This window comes from Ascoidea rubescens, assembly GCF_001661345.1.
Source record: "Ascoidea rubescens DSM 1968 unplaced genomic scaffold ASCRUscaffold_9, whole genome shotgun sequence".
Lineage (NCBI taxonomy): Eukaryota > Fungi > Ascomycota > Saccharomycetes > Ascoideales > Ascoideaceae > Ascoidea > Ascoidea rubescens.
Window position 1 is genome coordinate 267,728 of NW_017962921.1, and position 18,042 is coordinate 285,769.

Below are 18,042 nucleotides of genomic sequence, written 5' to 3' on the forward strand. Positions count from 1 at the left end.
TACTGCTTTTCCTACAATCATCAAAGCGTATAAAACATTAAACTCTACTTAACAATAAATAATAGAGTCACTCAAAGGAAACCCAGATTGATTATACATGTAACCGCTTTTATATCCCAATTCTATTTTCATGCAAATGACAGCCAATACCTGTAAATCAATCAAGTTGAACTATTCCTTGAAATTATGCTGGCACTGTCAGTCAACCGAATGTATATCAATAGTGTTGCATAATTATCAATAATCGATACAAAGAATAATTATCATAAATGCTAAACAAGCCTTAAGCAGCAAAAGGACAACCATCAAAAGTAGAACCGTTAAAAACTTTCAATGAGATATGAAACCACGATTGCGCGACGAGCCTCAGAAAACATGTAACCAAAATTGGTTCAATACCAACTCGTCTAGGAGTGAAACCAGCATTGCTCAAATCACCTCTAAATTGATTCATCATTGAAAAATATCTGTTGTTCTGGTGATTAGGCGGTTGGTTAGCATTGATGAATGCCAAATTATTGTCACAAGAAATAATGTGAAATTCAACGTATGATTGAGTCCAATTGGAGACTGGCTTTAAAAACAAAGCGACTGTCACTGCTTCAGTGAGTGAAATGTATTCAGCCTCACCAGTCAGCAGTGGAACTAAAGTCTGCCTTTTTGAGGTCCTAGTAGCATGATTTGATTAGTCAGAGTCACATCACTCGTAGTTCATTTGCTATCAAGAAGGTGTCCAGACCAACCACAGTGGCGGAATATAGCTAGTTCATCCGAGCAAGCAGCATTGCAAATGGCAGATAATAGATTTGAGGTCAAATTGTTAACACCTTGATAGCAGATCTTAGAACGTCTTTGCATCGTGTCCCATCAAAAGGACTAAGTAGCTTAAAAGAAAAAATAATGGAATATCGCAAATCGTTTGCACCGCAAAGTAACTATTTAACAATTCAACTCCAAAGTGATGACTCTTCACCATTTAACGCAGATCTATCTGATTCAGCTAGAAGCTTCTTCTAGTACATAGCCATTGACTAGCCTGCAGATAAAGCCGATATAATCTAAGGTTCTGAACCTTCAGTCAGACGGAGGTTTCCACAGATACTGCAGTGCCTCCGTTACTATGAGCAACATCAATTCCAAGAAATGCACCAAACATTAGTGCGAGCTGTTCTATTTGGAACTCAGTACTAAATTACAGTTTGAGCAGCTTGTCCAGTGCATGTGATGATCGGGCAAGTGCACAACGATCCATATAAATTCAAACTGTCCAGCGTTGTCTGTTTCGTGAAAGACATTGCACACCAAGCCCATCTCACGGTCGTTGCAATCCTGATGATCGGAGAGCATTTTCCTTTGTTATTCACCAAAATGAAGTGATTATTCGAGTCAATAAATTGATTTGCCCACCTTCCAACCGTTTCCAGTTATTGATCATTAACAAATTCTGTACAATGTTCAATCAAAGATTTAACAACATATATCCATGAGAAACCGCTCTTCGCCGATTCATGAAACGAAGTTTGAATGAGTTTGATATTGGAACAGCAAACACCACGAAAACAGTTTCTTACGTAATTACTGGATTGGATGTTTCAGTATCACCTTTGCCTTCAAGCTGACAAAACAATTGAGAATCTACTCAGGGTTTTAGAAAAGTAGTAGTTGGAGCAGAGTAGAATGTATACACTCATTGACAACGAAATAATCTCTTTCGAAAAGAAACATGATCCAAAGTGTAATTATTGTTATTAACGGTGGTCTGATAGACTAATTGACAAACAACTGCACACAAGCGGACCGTAGTATTTGCACCAACGTTAGTTGTGTCAATTAATGCTGCAGCCAACATCCTCAGTGGAAACTTGTCTCTAGTGGTGTCACTTGAATCATTTGCAACCCATTTGACTACGTTGCCTTCGTCATCAAAATTTTTTTGACAAATTCATCCGCTTTCAACAAGTTGGTTTTCATCTGATTCAGCACCGGTGTTTTCATCGGCATCTGGATCAGGATCAACTGCAGTTTGAATAGAATTCTTTGAAGGCACATCATTGTCATCCGCAATGTCTTTTTCGCCATCAATAGAGCCTATCTCAATACAATTACGTTATACATTAAAGGTATCTCTTATTCATTGTCAAAAGCATTTCAGCGGCGTGCTCATTGTTGTTGACAGCAGCGAAGTGATTTCCGCCCCCCCCCCATATGGTTAAGAACACAGCTCTAACTCAAACGGCAGACGGAATGGTTGAGAAAAACCATGATATGAAGCATCAGCAAAAAAAAAATTCTTTTCATAAAGCCGCGAGAAGAACTGACAACCAGATAGCGCCCACCAACAATGTACACTCTGCAGGCACTTCTACTGATTCTTTAACGTAAGAATTCATTGAGAAGACTTGATTCACCGTTTTTGGTGTGCCTGATTTAATTAAAAATTAGGAGAGAAATAACAGATCAACCACGTTCCAGATGGCAGCATCATATTTTATTCCGTAAAATAAGTAAAAAGAAGCGGCCAGCGGAGCGCCGTCTACGGTAAGAGTCAAGTTCATCAACAACACTGTCTTCATGACAGCTTCATTGCACACGCAATGAAGATCATTGGTATAGATAGTCATTGTCTCGGCCTCTGCCACTGTTCTTCGCTGTCAACGTTCAGCGGTCCCATTTTCATGAGACTTATCAGCAACAAACATTTCATCTCTGGTTCCTTCAGATTGACAAAAAGATCTGAACAGCCTGAAAGCAAAATGGATAACTGATTCGATAGTATCAATGGATATTTGCAATATATGTTCAATGAACTTATACCGATATACAAACCTAGCAACAGCTGGTAATCCTATAGCATTTGAAACGACAACGACGTATTTTCATTGATCATGAACAATTGTGGAAACATAGCTACTGTCGTCATTCGCGAATCCTGGCATTGACCCAACACTATCATCATAGTGTCGTCTAACGGCCGCAGTAGCCTGCATTGTAGATATCTTATTAGCAATTTTAGTCCCATCTCTATTGTGACAAGACTCACATTATCAACCAGCAGCAGCAGAGATGCCGCTGCTTTTCCCAATATCCTCTGCCCAGACGCACCTAGATGAACTATACGTTTATTGCAGTAAGTAGCAATCGTCGCCGCAAAGAATGGCCGATCAAGACATTCATATGATCCTGAAGGAGATCTCCTACCAGTTACTACATCATTGGCATAATCTCATTCATTTTTGAAGGAGTACCAATCATCTTATCTTGTAGTAGTTGAATTTAAACTGAATAAGCTCCATGGGAGCGTAAACAGCAGTCTCGAATGATCCACTATTTTGAAGTACTACAATAAAAGTACGTTCCACATCGTCCAAAGTGTCAGCGATTGCAGTATCTTCACTTGAATGACAGGTGAAGTGGCGGATGGAATGAGGGCTCGCACAAGTATGTTGGAAGCACAAAAATCAAAATTGAATGTCTTTGAATTCAGCATAGGCTTGCCAGCAAATTTCAACAAACAAGAAAAAGCCGCTGATTAACATTGGGGGGATCCTGAGCAGCCACAGCACAGATGCATCAGCTGAATCTGATAATCCAACAATAGCTGGCTGCGCTGCTTAACATTCATTAGCCGTATGACAATATTTGTGACAACGTTCGGATGTTATTATTTATAATTTTTGGGCTCTTCAGTCAATCCTCAGCGAAAAAATTAAAAAAACTAAACCTCATCCACCAGCAAATGCATCATTTTCAAGCTGATTAGACAAGACTTTTCAATCAGCAAATGTTCTTTAGTCAGTGCCTGTACTATGTGTAACAACTGTTCTAGCATTGGTAGTGTCCCATTTGAAAGCAGCATAGGAATTCCAACAACTTCTCAGCATTATAAATTTGAACAATATTCAAACTAAATCAATTAAGAAGTTGCTTTTCATTGTTCATATTCAAAGGCGAATCTTCTCTTTTCCTGAAATGAGAGACGTGGTCATAATAATAGCTGTTTCAACACCAATAGTTCCGTAAAGCTTCTTCAAGCAAACTAATACTTGAGGGATTTACCACTCATTGTATACCACGACCTCCAATGGAGCAGAAACTGATCAGCCTGTTACGACTGTTTGGCTAGTGGAGTTCAATGGAACTTTAAGATTGCACGAATCTACATGATTAACAATAATAACTCATTGTTTGAAAAGAGTAGAATCAACGATCCTAATGGAGCGGTTTTCATCATCAAGACCGAGCCCCTCATAATTAACTGAGCTGCATCAATTACTTTCCTCAATGTTTTCAGCGAGCAGTGGCTATTTGGTTCTAAACCCGCTGTAGTGTTGTATCAAGTCCATAACTCACATTAAGGAAAAACAAAATCCGAAAAACAGCAGCTATGATAAAATGACCTTTCGCATAAAGCAAGAAATATATCACCAAGCCTAACTGGAGCAGACCGGCAACAGGAACTGAGGGACCGCCTCTCATCACCCGGAGACTCACAACAGCCTCTCCATTCCAGAAACAGCACTTTCGACAATTTAGTTAATGATGACTAACACCTTTGAGACTCTACAAAATCAGTTCCCCTTCCCCGAGCTGTTGACAGGAATGAATGTGAGACATGAGCATCAGGAATCCGCCCAACAGGCGCAGTGGAGAGGCTTCGTATTCTAATTAGAGCTGTCTAAAAAGAAACAAGATGCCCCGAGAGAACTCGGTGCTTTTGAAATACAACCATGAGCATTGGTCTACCAACGCTTTTATATCCATTCTAGCAATGGGGCAAAGAGAAATTTTTGAATTCTGCGACAAGCAAGTTACCCGCTTAGTTAGTTTGCTTGGTTGTTTGTTTGCTGCTGAGCACCAATATCGCAGAACGGCGCTTCAGGCTACAGTCAAGGACTCTGAAATAAAATCAAACTTTGAACAACAACGAAGAAGCTCAAACGCGCCGACTAAACACATCGAATGTTCTTGAAATTGTTCTATAACACCAACATCAACACTTGGTAAAGAAACAATACAGACCAGTAATAGAAGGATACGTTGACCGTCGAACAGGAACTGTCATCACCGTCAGTCAAACATTGCTATGACAATACATAGTGATATTTAGCTTGAGATGAGCCAAAAATTGCAAATTGGTTAAAATCGATCCCACATAAACTACAAATGAACAACCATCAACAATTGAATCATTGAAGCAATTTATTATAATATGTAGAAGCTGGAGCACTGAGTACTTTATTCAACATATCTGCATCAATTTCTATTGGGTCAACTCTTCCAATGCCAATGGAACATTCCTCAACCTCCGAGTAGATTGATAGTTGTTTGAAACATGGTTGGAGTTACTACTATGAATAAGATTGATAGCCAAGATGACTGCCGAATTGTTATCACAGCTGATAATTGGTTTAGCAAGAATTCCTACCAGAATATATGAAGATCTGCTTTAGGAGCAGAGCTTTCTTCATCTCTTAATTAAATGAAAATTTATTTAGCGTCACATGTCAGCGAGGCCATTCACGCCTGCTCTCTGCAGCTCCATCTTACTTGCTTTTACTGGATGAGCAACACGTATTGACCAACGGATCTTCCATCCCAAATATCACCAGCCCAATCACTTTTCGAGAATGGAGCTAGTTCAATTGAAGTTGCAACTTTGTAATTGACCGATCAAGGACTTGAGTTCAAGAATCTTGACACCCATTAGCACTATTGAGTTAAATCTTCCTCGGCAAACAGTGAAATTGATGCAGTGATTCAATCACATATTCAATTTATTTGCGTAAGCAATTTGCAGCTGACAACTGCGCTCCAAGAATTGATACGTAATCCGATAAATCTTCATCATCTGACCCAGAACCATCGGTTTCAAGCAGCTCGTTGTGGGGTTAATTACCATTGGTGTTGTCTGCGAATGAATCACACTCGTTTTAAACAGTTGAACAATAATTCTCACCTAGCTCACCATTGATACCGATATGCAGTCGATATTAAAAGCGATCTCAAACGGCGAAAGACGACTCAGAACACTTCCAAGACTTTTTATTTTGATGGGTGAACTGAGATAAGATTTTAGCAGCTTCACCATTAGAACTGATAATCCGCAAATAGTAAAAAGATCCACAAATCAGCGAAGCATGGAGTGATTATTGAACTGGAGTGCTAAAGCACTCCATGATCAGCTGAGGGTCCTTATGATGCAAGCAAATGCGGAGCACTTATCTTTCTTGAGTAGATATGAAAAGCAGATTGTTTGAGTCGATAGAATCAGTTGCGTAACGTCCAGCCTTTCGTGCAATATTAAGCACTGACAGACGCCCCAAACTGCTTTAATTAACTTTTTCGGACGATATGCCTTTAAAAAAATGCAGTTCGCACATCCTTTTGATGAATCCGAAACGACCTTGATGCTGCAACTTCAAGGAGGACACTAACATTTTCATACCCGTTTAGTAGAGTAGACCTTGCAGAAAAATTAGTACCTTCGAGGTCAGAAATCGTTTTGGCATCTATTCTGGGCTTAGCAAAATCACCAATTAATGGGGTTGTTGTTGTAAACATGTACCACAGCCAAAGGGGCTTTTCTTCGATGAGAGCTCAACCAACAGGTATCAATGAAAATCAACCATTATCTGAAGCACTGACTGACAAAAAATGTTTCAAAGTGGTTCAGAAGTGTTTCGTTTACCAGCAGCGGCGGCAATAACAGCAGCGGCCAAATATTTCAAAAAATATGTTTAAATGGAGGTGTCTCATATACATTTGAAGACCATTAAAATACATCTTCAATGTCATAAAGATCAACTTCTCAAACTTAGTTGGTTACACTTGTTGGTCCATGGTACATTGAGCAACAGTGGTGGCTCTAGCAACTTCAACAGCATCAACAGTACATTGAACGGATTCCCTTCAATCCAATTTTTGTCATCGACACCATCTCTTTTGTGATCATCAGTGCGGATGTCAATATATTCATCATAGTCATCGAAGTAAATATTAGATACATCATCTGGTCCGACTGCAATTGTGTTTTCTTTTTTAGTGGCTGCGGCGGCCGGATTTGTTTCATAAGTCCAGCAGCAAAGAGTGCAATTTTTACAGCAAGTGGAATTGTTGGCTTAATGCAGCAAATGATGCATCAAACAAGAGAAACTTTGTTTCATGAACGTGGCAAGATGAGCGGTAAAAACAAATAAGATTTGAGGATTGAATTCTTTGTAGGGCATTCTAGTCATGCTGTCGTGAACGAAACCCCAGAAGACTCTTGTATTACCTATCTTGGTGTGTCTGATGTATTTGCGAATTATTCCAGAATCACACATCAAGCAACACTTAACATAGCGGCAGCTAGATTTCTTACTTAGATCAACCGAAAGGACGTGGACACCAGGGCTCCTTAATTTGTAGGAATCAAACTGATCAAAAGCTCCGCACAAATGAGAGCTTTATTCCACAAATATTCAGGAGCTTTGGCTTTAATTGACATTGACGTGGCGTTCGTAATAATTGGTTTATGACAACATTCGACCACCCCAATTTGGTGAAACTATAACTTTCCGAAATTCCAAGTTTAATTTTTTCTGCTTTGCAAAAGCCGTTGAGCAGCATAGGTGCAAGCTACACACCAGATCTGACAGTATCAACTGTGTTATCCAATCATTGTTGAATAAATTTCACCTAATATTGCAACTATGCAACAGCAAATGATTATGCAGCAATTGCAACTTCAGCATCATGTTTCGAGTAGTTATCAACAAAGGAGAGAAAATAGCCGGTCAGATCAGCAGCAACAAGTGCCGTTGGGCCAACAATAGCATCACCAAGCAGACGAAGGGCAGCGGCGGTATGACTTATACAAGACTTGACAATAATTTCTGCACTATTATGCGTTAAAACAGAAGTCACATCTTGAACCAGCAGCAGCCAAAACTCAAAGAATGTTGGATATATCATTTGCGGCTGTCTCACATGGATGTCCTAATTGTTGATGCCCATTTGCAGTAATTAAAGCAGCAGCCGATGGGTCACCGAGACATTAAAATACTTTTAAAAGTTTTCCCTCAACAGGTAATGCACCATTCAAATACTCAAAACCTTTTGTTAATGAAATGCAAGCACTTTATCCAGTAGCAGCCATGATTAAAATTAATGTTGCACCACGCAAGCTTAAAGAAACGATTCTACTGATCCACCTTTAAGAAGGGGCACAGTGTCAATACTATTGACATCAACGATAGCGTCACCAATGCTACTAATTAGACACGAATGAAGACCTAAGTAGTTCAACCAGCCATCGTAAGCTCAAATTTGTTTCGAAATACCAGAATCAAAATAGAGCTGTTTCTAATTCATCATGACCTTGCCACTTGTATTTAACCACCAAACAAACAGCGGCTGGTCAATTTCGCAGGAGTCCCAACTACGACAGCAGCGGAAACATCGGGTAAATCTGATGATCCAGCAAGAACTGGCCGTGATGCCGATCACCCATTAGTCAAATGAAAATATTTGTTCTAACGATAGAACGTCATTAGTTCCTGTATTGACTCATGTCATGATTCACTATCAACAGAGACTAACGCAGTTATGCTTGAGATACCAGCAGATCAATTGATTTGCAGATGAGTGGCCAATTTCGTTGCATCACAAAATGAAATATTGTCAGGGTCTGTAAATTGAGTATGAACCTTTTCAGCATAGCTGGTGTCAGAAACCGAAGCATCCCAGAGATAGGCGGCATCGTGATCATCGTTGTGGACTGCAAAAATATTGCAATTGATTTCCTTAAAATCCATATTGTATTCCCTTGGAAATCAATAACGTACTTTGCCACTAGCCAGAAAATTGACCCCGTTCAGAATAATGGCAGCCTCTACACCAACAAACCCTACAATCATTTCAACCAGGCTATTACTTGACAGCCATTCCACCTATTTAATCGCACCTCTTGCAAAAAAGAATGAACTAATCTGCCGGTAACAAACGTACGGCAAATGAAATCCAAAGGATCCTTAACATTGTCTCATTCAACTTGACCAGCGATCGCAAGACGTTCCTTCATGAAGACTGGAACGAATGGACCAAACACCACAGCTTTGTGATCCAAGACCAAAACGCAAATAGTGAAGTGAGCAGCATCAATTACTTTCTCTGTTTCTTGCCAGCAAACAATCGCAATTCAATCCTTATCCAGTTCTATCAAATCCATATTTTATAATGAAAAGAATTTGATTAAAAAAAAAATAGCAGGATAGGGACGGCGGGGCCTTTCAATAATGAGCGGCATTCGATGACTGAGCGCCTCGGAAAAGACGTGGCACATAAACCGAGGGACCCATTGTGAACAGTCGGGCGGCCCACAACAGCCCAAGAACCACATTAACTTCAGAGCCGACAATCCTGGCAATGATCTCAATCAATTTAACACCATGCAAGCGATCGCTCGCGTTAGCTGAGCTCTTACCAGGTGTGAGTGCCAGACATGGTTTCCAGCAATCCGCTCAGGAGCGCAGTGTAATAACGCTCGAATCAAATAGACGCCCTTCTAAGAGAAAACATCATGGGCTGAAAGACATTTATGATTTCAAATTGTGAGATGTGCAATATACAACGAGAGCTGTTTAAACGATTCAAGCAATAAGCACAGGGGTCTTTGTTTGCTTTCCGTCTCAAGAGCGATTCCCAGCCGGTTGATTAGTGTTCCTCATCAATTGATGGGCAACACTCATAGTTCTGGACAAGTGTTTGGGCTACATTCATGGACTTATAGATGAAATCAAAAAACGAAAGAATTAAAATAATAAAAAAGAAGCAAAAAATATACATATCACCTTCAAAAGAAAGTCCTTTTTAATACGCAGATAAACATTTTGTAAATGAGAAGGAACACCCAATACTACAATCAAACTCAGGCCGTGGCAAAAGTATAATTGCCACAGTGACTCAAACAAATGAAGAAAACAACTCTGCAGCATATTCAACCAGAAAGCAAACGATAATAATAATGATGGAATACCAAACCGTGGTAATCAACAAAGGCGCACCAATTCACAATTGATTCATTGAGACTATTAATTGGCGAACGTCAACAGTGGAGCACTGAACGGTTTTAACAACATATCAGCAAAATTTCGTCTTAGTATCAACTCTGGCTAGAGAAAATTTCATCGTGCCCAACCCTCGAATAAATTGATACCTGATTGAAATGTGCTTGGTGTTTCGGTCGTAGCAGAGGGGGTCAGCCCAGTCGATGGCACAAATGATAGCACAATAAGTAATTGGATTTGCAACATCTCTACCAATGTAGTTAAGGACTTCTTTCAAGAACACAACTATTTGACTGTTTAGGTGAGTCAAAAGCATTCTGCTGCACAAGTCAGCATGGCCACTGAAGCCTGCTGCCTTCAGATCCAAGTAACTGCTTTATGACTGATGAAAATCATACACCCACCAACTGATGTTTGATGACCAACGTCTCCAGCTCAACCATTGTCTAGGTATCCAGCTAGTTCATCAGTAGTAGCAACATTGTATCGAACAGTAAATTAGTTTGAGTTCAAATATATCGACACTCCTTTATCCAACTTTGATTGATCTTCTATGGTCATCAAAGGTATCGAAGAAATCCCATAGAAGGAAAATACATATCGTACAGTAAATATTTCGAAGCAAGAGAGGACGATCCATCAATTGATCTGAACGTGATGACTTTTGAACAAGCAACACCAAGTAATCTGTTTTAAGTAGCATCCTGTTTGGGTTGCTCACATTAGTGTAGCATGCAAATGAAACTCATCCATTCAGATTTATTGAACCATCAGTGTCGCGCAGGTCCCCGTAGATTCCAAAATACTTTTGTTGCTTCGAGTGACTTGAAGTAAAAGCCATATACGCGGAATTTCTCCAAGCCCTTTTGCTTTCAACAACTGACTGACGTATAACAGGAGTACGTTCTCCATTGAATCTGATGATGCGGAAGTAGCAAGATCATCCACATGTAACACTAAAATGCAATGGCAGTTACGTTTTGAAAGGTAATACACTGCAAGCACAAAAGAAACTTCTTGAAGCCCAAGAGACTGCAGACCATTTACAATGTTTTGTAGCTACAAATATAAACTGATTGCATAAATAAATTGATTTGTGTAGCTGCCAAATTTGCAAAAGACCCACAGGATTTTCAAGTGAGCCAGGGTGGGCGCTGTAATATTGAGCGTCGATATCTTCATGAAAAAATTTTGTTTCGACATTCATTTGCTGATCTTCGAATGACTTTGAAGCTGCAACAACATGAAGGGCTGTAATACTGTCATATCTTCCAGCTTTGATCGACAAGCAGTGTTGCATATTGCGTCTGCTGAATTTCGTTTAACACTGGCAGCGGCAATAAAAAGACCGGCCAAACATTTCAGAGAAGTCTTGCCTTTAGTGGGCTCACTTGATTCATCGTTAGAAAAATTAGCTACATTTTCAATGACATGAAGATCCTCATGGCAGACGTTTCATTCAGTAGCAAACCTTTCCTACTCAGATTCAGCGGCTCTCTTAGCATCGAATTGTTGACTACCATGCAGCGCAGATTGATCCCATTAATCTCAATTCTACTGAGTGTCATCGAGACGTTCGTTCAGTTGATCATTTGATCTGATATCAATTTATTCATCAAACGCACTGGATTTATTTTCTCATGTATTCTCTGAACCAGTTGGGGTTGCCATATCATTCTTAGTAGCCCCAGTGGACAGAATCGGTTCTATAACTTCAGCAGCAGTGGGTCTAACGTCAATCTCAAACGGAATTTATTGTTCAATGGCAGCTTATCAATAATTTTTCAACGGAAATTAATTTTTATCAAAGAAACAAGAGGAACGGACATCAGCACAGCTGTCATGATGATTGTACAGTTAGTTTGCATTCCTTACTCATATCGTGCCCAACAAACGCCCAGATGACATTTCTGTCACCTTACTCGGTTTGTTTGATATGTTTGCCAATCATGCAATAAGCAGCACTTCCAAAACACCTTCACCATAGATGAAGTTGATTTTCATTCAAAATTTAGTTTAATAGCGTAGTGAACAGAGTGCGATGCATGAAATGAGTAAAGTTCAGCAAAACCTCTGAATCCATGACAGTACCATTCCACATGCAATCACGAACGTTACCTTTAATAAACATTGTCTTGGCCTTTGTGAGAAATGATTTTTGCCAACGTCCAGCGACGGGATATTGGTAAGAGTAATAGAAAACTGACAAATCTAGATTTATTTGCTGAGATTGACAAAATTTTTTGATCCACTTAGATTCACAGTACGAGTCAAATCGGACAGCATGAGCGGTTTTATACAATAGTCGTTGAGTAAATCGAATATAATACACCAACCTGGCGACAGCAAATCCTCCTGTAACAATCAGAGGAATACCAGCCTATCTACAGTTATCATCAACAATCAGATAAAAATAACGGCTAACATCAGCAGCAACAAGTGTGACGGGCCTCAATTGATTAACAAGAAAAGCCCACGAGCAGCCGTGGTCTGTCTTCTAGACGACTTAACCATAATTTGGCACATTTGTTCTTTCAGTGAAGACAGATATTTTTATCCACCAGCAGCGGAAGTGACCTAAATCATGAATAAATCTCTTACGAGTTCTTCTCTTGGATACCATATTTGTTCAGGCCAATTTCGAGTAATTAACGCAACAGCAGATGAGGAACGAGACATTCATATAATTAAGATGCTGCTCTGTTACTAGTTAAAGCACCATTCAAATCACCTGAATGATGTTCGAGTGAGAACGGGGACTGGTTGATTCTAGCAGAGGAGATTGGAAATACGCTTGCACCTTAGAGAACTTAAAAGAGACTTTGAGTTGATTTACAATTCAGAAGCATGGCCGCGTTTAAAATCTTGGCATTAACGATAGTGTCACCAGTTCCAAGAAAATAATAAGAATTAGGAATAAATGGCTAAACCAACCAGCGTTCGGACAGATATGTTCGAAAGCACCACGGTTGAAATACAACCATCTGGAGTTCAACAAAATGTTACTAGCTAATCTCAAAGACTGAGCAAACAGCTTTTTGTCATCTTTGCAGTCATCCAGAAGAGCGACAGCAGCAAAGATATCGGCTGCAACTAATAATCCTGCAGGGTCTGGCCGTCCTGCGACCCACTCACTGGCAGAATGGTTTTTTGTGCCACAACGATAGCATGTTCTTTGGTTCGTTCTGGCATCTTGAATGGCTTTCAACTAACAGAGACTAACGCAGTTGTACTTGAGCACCCAGTAAATCCATCATTGCAAACACTATTGGCCAAAACTTTTGCAACACGATAAGAAATTGAGTCACTCACCGTAAAATGACTAAGAATCTGTTGAGCATAGCCAAGATCCAAAACTGTCGCAGCAAAAGAAATGGCAGCCGTTGGTTCAGCATTGTTAATCTTGACTAGATTGCAATATATTTATTGAAGACATTCTGATAATATCACATATTGGATTATCTATTTCCCCACTTACTGGATATAATTGGGCTGGTCATAACGATACCAGCTTTAACACTAAATCTATCATGATGCTTCTCGAGGTAACGTAATCGATGACTGAAATACCACTCAATCAATAGACTTCTTCCAAAATACCAGAACCAATCCACCAGCAAGAAGCGGATGCCAAATGGAATTCAATCCAATCTTAATTTTGACTGAACACACATGAAGTCCAGGAATAACAATTTTCTGATAAAGAGTTCAACCAACAAACTAACCAGAGCGTCTTCAAAATTCAACACCGAAACACAAAATTAAATTAGCAGCACTAATTAGCGTCACTGATTCTTGGCAGTGAGAATTCTCAATTCGGCTAATAATTCGTTGTGGCGAATCAGTGATTTATATCAAGGTAAAGACATATATTGAAAAAATGAAGTAGAACAGACTGCCAGCTACTTAAATCGAGAACTGAGTAACATCACAGAGCGTCACGGGAGGAAAACTGTCACAGACTCTGAGAGACCGAATGAAAACATTCGCGCAGCTCACCACAGAATGCTGGATAGCAAGAGTCACAGAACGCAATTGGTGAAGCTAAGATCACTATTTGGCTATTGGTGTTTAATAGAGAAGCCGCTCACTTTGGTCCGTTACTTCAAGGCATTAAGAAAAAAAGTGTTGTTTTTCGTGATGTTGCTGATTCGAGCGACAAAAAAGTTGCTTTGAATCTCATTTGCCATTTGTTTGATACCGGCGGATTACTGTGTGCTGCTTTGGAAGAGGACGAATAATATGGATGATATGGCCGTAAAGTATTAGTTTAGCTGGGAGTGCTTAATGTCTCCATTGGCATAGAAGCTGCTGTTGAGATGACCCGGTCACTTATGGCTGGGAGGTAGAGAAATACATTATCCAATTAAAAGAGTTGGAATGAAGTGCTTAACCCATCCTATTTCAATAATCTCAAGTTCTACAATGCTGATCAAGATGCTGCTAATCTTCACACTGATTTGGCTTCGGTCAGCAAGTACGGTGAAACGATTCTTACGCAATTTACGAATCTTCACAAATCTGCATTTTCAGATGTGAAACTTTAGGCCAATCATCTGCGGATTGATTGACGTACTGGCGGCCCAGATTCAGTACCGTTAGTCTCAGCTGCTAAGGCACCCATCAAGAAACCAAAATGAAAATAACTGTCGTACAATTTTTGTCACCAAGAAGGACATTTGGTAGGGCCTGGTTAGCAGCACGGCAAGTTCCAACTAGATAATCAATGGTAGGCAATGCTTCTGCCGCTCCAGCTGTTTTGCATGACCTCAAAGTTGATCAGTCGCTGCTTGCTTGGTGGTTGAAAATAAGTAGCAACGTGATGTTGAGCGTCAAATAGCTTCATGTTAACTACGGTGATTTCCCACATACATGTCAAACGTTGATTGGCTCAGCGACTTAAAAATTCATTCAGCGCCAAATGCTGGTATTCGTGATACCATCTTGCTTGTCAAAGGTATTGGCACCGTCATGCTTCTGATTGGAAAACCATTGATGAATGTTCTGCGTACATTCACGGTGCAAATCTAATCTCACGGTCCGCTGCTGGAGATGAACTGGCTAGGCTTTCAATCAAAGATCATTCTGTTCATTTGCATTGCGCACTAGCCGGTTAAAATCCAGCCTCATGGTTATACGAATATTTCGTTTCCACAACTGATTTGGGATTAATTACTGCAAATTTGAATCAGCTTTCCGTTCATGGAGGTCAAGCTGTTGCAAGTGGTTTATTTAAAATGTAGGACATTTCTGCTGCTCCTGGCTCAAAATGTCAGTCTTCTGGGATAGGAAATGCGACCAAACCCTTTAATGAGTGGTCAACAAGACAGGCAACCGCTGCTCTTGCTCTTCTTCATCTTGATATTGTTGAGGCAAAGCCATTTGTGTCTGTTCATCTCAGTCATAATTAGTTCATCATTGTTGATAATTACTGACGATATCTTTTTGTTGCTCCAAATGCTGCAGGATCATTAGCTGTTGCCAAGTTGCTTGATTAAATTAAATCTATTCGATGAATATCCAATAAAACAGTTAATAGGGTCAGATCTAATAAGGTGTTTGCATTCATGCTCATTAACCACTTGCTTTGATTTCCAGAATTCGAACATGCAATTTCAGTCTTTAGAAGTGTCACGAAAATGGGCTGGCCAAAAGTTGGCAAAATCCAATCATTTCCAAATCCATAAAAAAAGTAGTTAATTTCAGTTTTCAACATTATCGGTGAAATGAAGCTGGATTATACGCACTGCGTTCGATGGATTTCATTGCTACTCAACTTCGGCATTTTTGGCTACGTCTTTCAAGTTAATTAATGAAAGAATCTCGACCGCTGCCAATGTGAAGGTGCTTAGATGTTCTGTTGATGGCTCAATTCCCAAACAAATCAGCACAACAAGGCTAGGTGAAGCAAGTGTCGTCTATGGTTCTGTCGGCTATGAAATGAGTAAAAAAACAGGGAGAGCGTACAATCCTCATTACTGCTGTGGTCTCAGTTCCACCTGCCGCTGTCAACAAATCAAATTTCGATTTGAAACACAATCTGTTGCTGCCACTAAACCAAAAATTTTGCAGCGGTTTCAGATGCACCTAATGCAGCTTGTGCTATGGGGCCAAGCAGCCGACCGCATCCAATGACTTAACAACAATTAGTTCACACAATATTTCAATGCATCACAACAAGAAGGAGGATGCATATATCGACATCTCCTCAGATGATGACGCAAAAAAAGGAGTCGATGACAATGATTTAGATTCAAAGACATTAGTTGAAATCTCAAATGATGCTGATCTTCCTGCGGATGGTGAGACGGGTGCCGAATCAGATATGGGCCAAGTTGCTGCAGCCAAATGACTTAATCAAAACATTCTTGATGCCATCAAAAATGTCTTTAAATGGTTTTCAAATAATGCTCATGATACCATGAAAAGCGACTTTTTCGGACTTATCTGGCCGCTGCCCATGATGCTACTATTATTGATACACTAAATCCTGCACATTCAATGTGGCTAGATGCTTGTCAATAAGTCCTTCAGGCATTGCTCAAAAGTGCAGTTACTGCTGGTTGATGGTCCATATCAAAAATCTACGGTTTGTAGTCTTCGGTTATTTACAACAGACTCAGCACCAGCAAGTGATTTAACCAAAACTCCACTATTTGCTCAGCAATTTGGCAGCTTAAGGCATTGAGTACTCTGAAGAACTAGGCCCAATAATTAAGTATGAATGTGTTTGAGTCCTTCTTTCAGTTGCAGTATCAATGTCATTTATGGATTCACCAATCGATGTCACAACTTCAATTTATCATGGTGATATCCACGGCGAATTTTCTAAGAATGATCCACCTGGATTAGTTAATGGTGAACATCCACTTCAAATTTGAAGAATAAAAATTTAATTTCAGTGGAACACCAATGGATCGGTTGAAGGTACAAAAAATTGTTCAGTGCTCTCTAATTGTTAAGGATCTAGAAACATTCAAGTAAACATGGACCGCTTTATCGTTCAAAATCAAACCATTGCTGCTTTCCTACAAATAAATGTATTATATCATTACTGGAAGCTCATCTGATGAAAAGCTGAAGCTGGTCAAATCATATTTCTCTTCATTGTTGCAAAGGAAAGACCTTGAATTAATTGCGGCTGGTCTTTTTGGACTCAATGTAGGTCACAATTGGCAGGGAATTTCGGTATCTACGGAGATCTACCTCGCGCTGATGGTTCACAAGAGTAAATTTGATGACTGTCATATGCATCGAACACCAATGACCGTTAACCCACACAAGATTCTACTTGAAACAGAAGGCTCGGAGTTCGAAGCTCAAAGACCATCATTATGAAGCTCAATAGCTGGACCATTGCTATTTGCTGCAAATCGGTTACAGTATGATATCGCTTTCGCTGGTCGGTTACTCAGTCAATATCTTGGTGCTCTACGCAAGAGCGGTTTGGGTTGCGCTATAATAGTGACTAAATATTTAATCTCAAACCCATTGCAAGTCACTACAATATCCGTCATCATATTAGCTGCTTAGAACCTTTCACAATGATTGGGCTAGAGTCATTGGCGTCACAATTTAGTTGTTGGATCTAAGCTGCTCCATAATCGAAAGCCAGTTACTTGCACCACCAAAAACAAGACTTTGCTGTCCTTTCCCAGCTGCGGAGCAGAATATATTTCACTCGCTGTGGCAGTCAAAAATCCTGTACTCATATTAGAGGCTTTCAAGTTCATTGCAGCAACTGCTGATAAACCATATTTCCACTGTGTGAACAAATTTTCAATTAACCTGGTTCACATCCCACCAACAAAAGAGAGTACGAGCATATTTCGATCAATAATTATTTTATTGCTGCGTAGTCCAATGTTGCAATTATTCATGCAAGAACTGATCTTGAAAGTAATGATGCTACTATGTTGGTTAAGGCGAGAAACGTACTAGTGTTGAAATCTGTCTATATTTTGTTTCAATGATTGAATTGCAATAGTTCTGGTTT

The 18,042-nt window shown here is 39.8% G+C and overlaps 5 protein-coding genes across 5 annotated transcripts; 1 reads left to right on the forward strand and 4 right to left on the reverse strand.

The window, feature by feature from the left end:
- Positions 1 to 1,942: 1,942 nt before the first annotated feature.
- On the reverse strand, positions 1,943 to 6,561 carry ASCRUDRAFT_8845 (uncharacterized protein; the record flags this gene model as incomplete). Its single annotated transcript, XM_020195000.1, has 2 exons — positions 1,943 to 2,092; positions 6,379 to 6,561. 2 exons carry the CDS (start codon positions 6,559 to 6,561, stop codon positions 1,943 to 1,945), a joined length of 333 nt encoding a protein of 110 aa, XP_020046378.1.
- A 3,907-nt stretch (positions 6,562 to 10,468) lies between these two features.
- Positions 10,469 to 10,787, reverse strand: ASCRUDRAFT_155995 (uncharacterized protein). The gene has a single exon (XM_020189354.1). It carries the CDS (start codon positions 10,747 to 10,749, stop codon positions 10,576 to 10,578), a length of 174 nt encoding a protein of 57 aa, XP_020046379.1. The 5' UTR covers positions 10,750 to 10,787; the 3' UTR covers positions 10,469 to 10,575.
- A 4,457-nt stretch (positions 10,788 to 15,244) lies between these two features.
- ASCRUDRAFT_76586 (uncharacterized protein) lies at positions 15,245 to 16,119 on the reverse strand (the record flags this gene model as incomplete). The annotated part of the gene is made up of 1 exon (XM_020193532.1): positions 15,245 to 16,119. A coding segment is annotated over exon 1 (217 nt), but the record flags the coding sequence as incomplete, so codon positions are not given.
- A 93-nt stretch (positions 16,120 to 16,212) lies between these two features.
- ASCRUDRAFT_8846 (uncharacterized protein) lies at positions 16,213 to 16,927 on the forward strand (the record flags this gene model as incomplete). The annotated part of the gene is made up of 2 exons (XM_020195001.1): positions 16,213 to 16,348; positions 16,794 to 16,927. 2 exons carry the CDS (start codon positions 16,213 to 16,215, stop codon positions 16,925 to 16,927), a joined length of 270 nt encoding a protein of 89 aa, XP_020046381.1.
- A 580-nt stretch (positions 16,928 to 17,507) lies between these two features.
- On the reverse strand, positions 17,508 to 17,779 carry ASCRUDRAFT_76589 (uncharacterized protein; the record flags this gene model as incomplete). Its single annotated transcript, XM_020193533.1, has 1 exon — positions 17,508 to 17,779. One exon carries the CDS (start codon positions 17,777 to 17,779, stop codon positions 17,615 to 17,617), a length of 165 nt encoding a protein of 54 aa, XP_020046382.1. The 3' UTR covers positions 17,508 to 17,614.
- Positions 17,780 to 18,042: the final 263 nt, after the last annotated feature.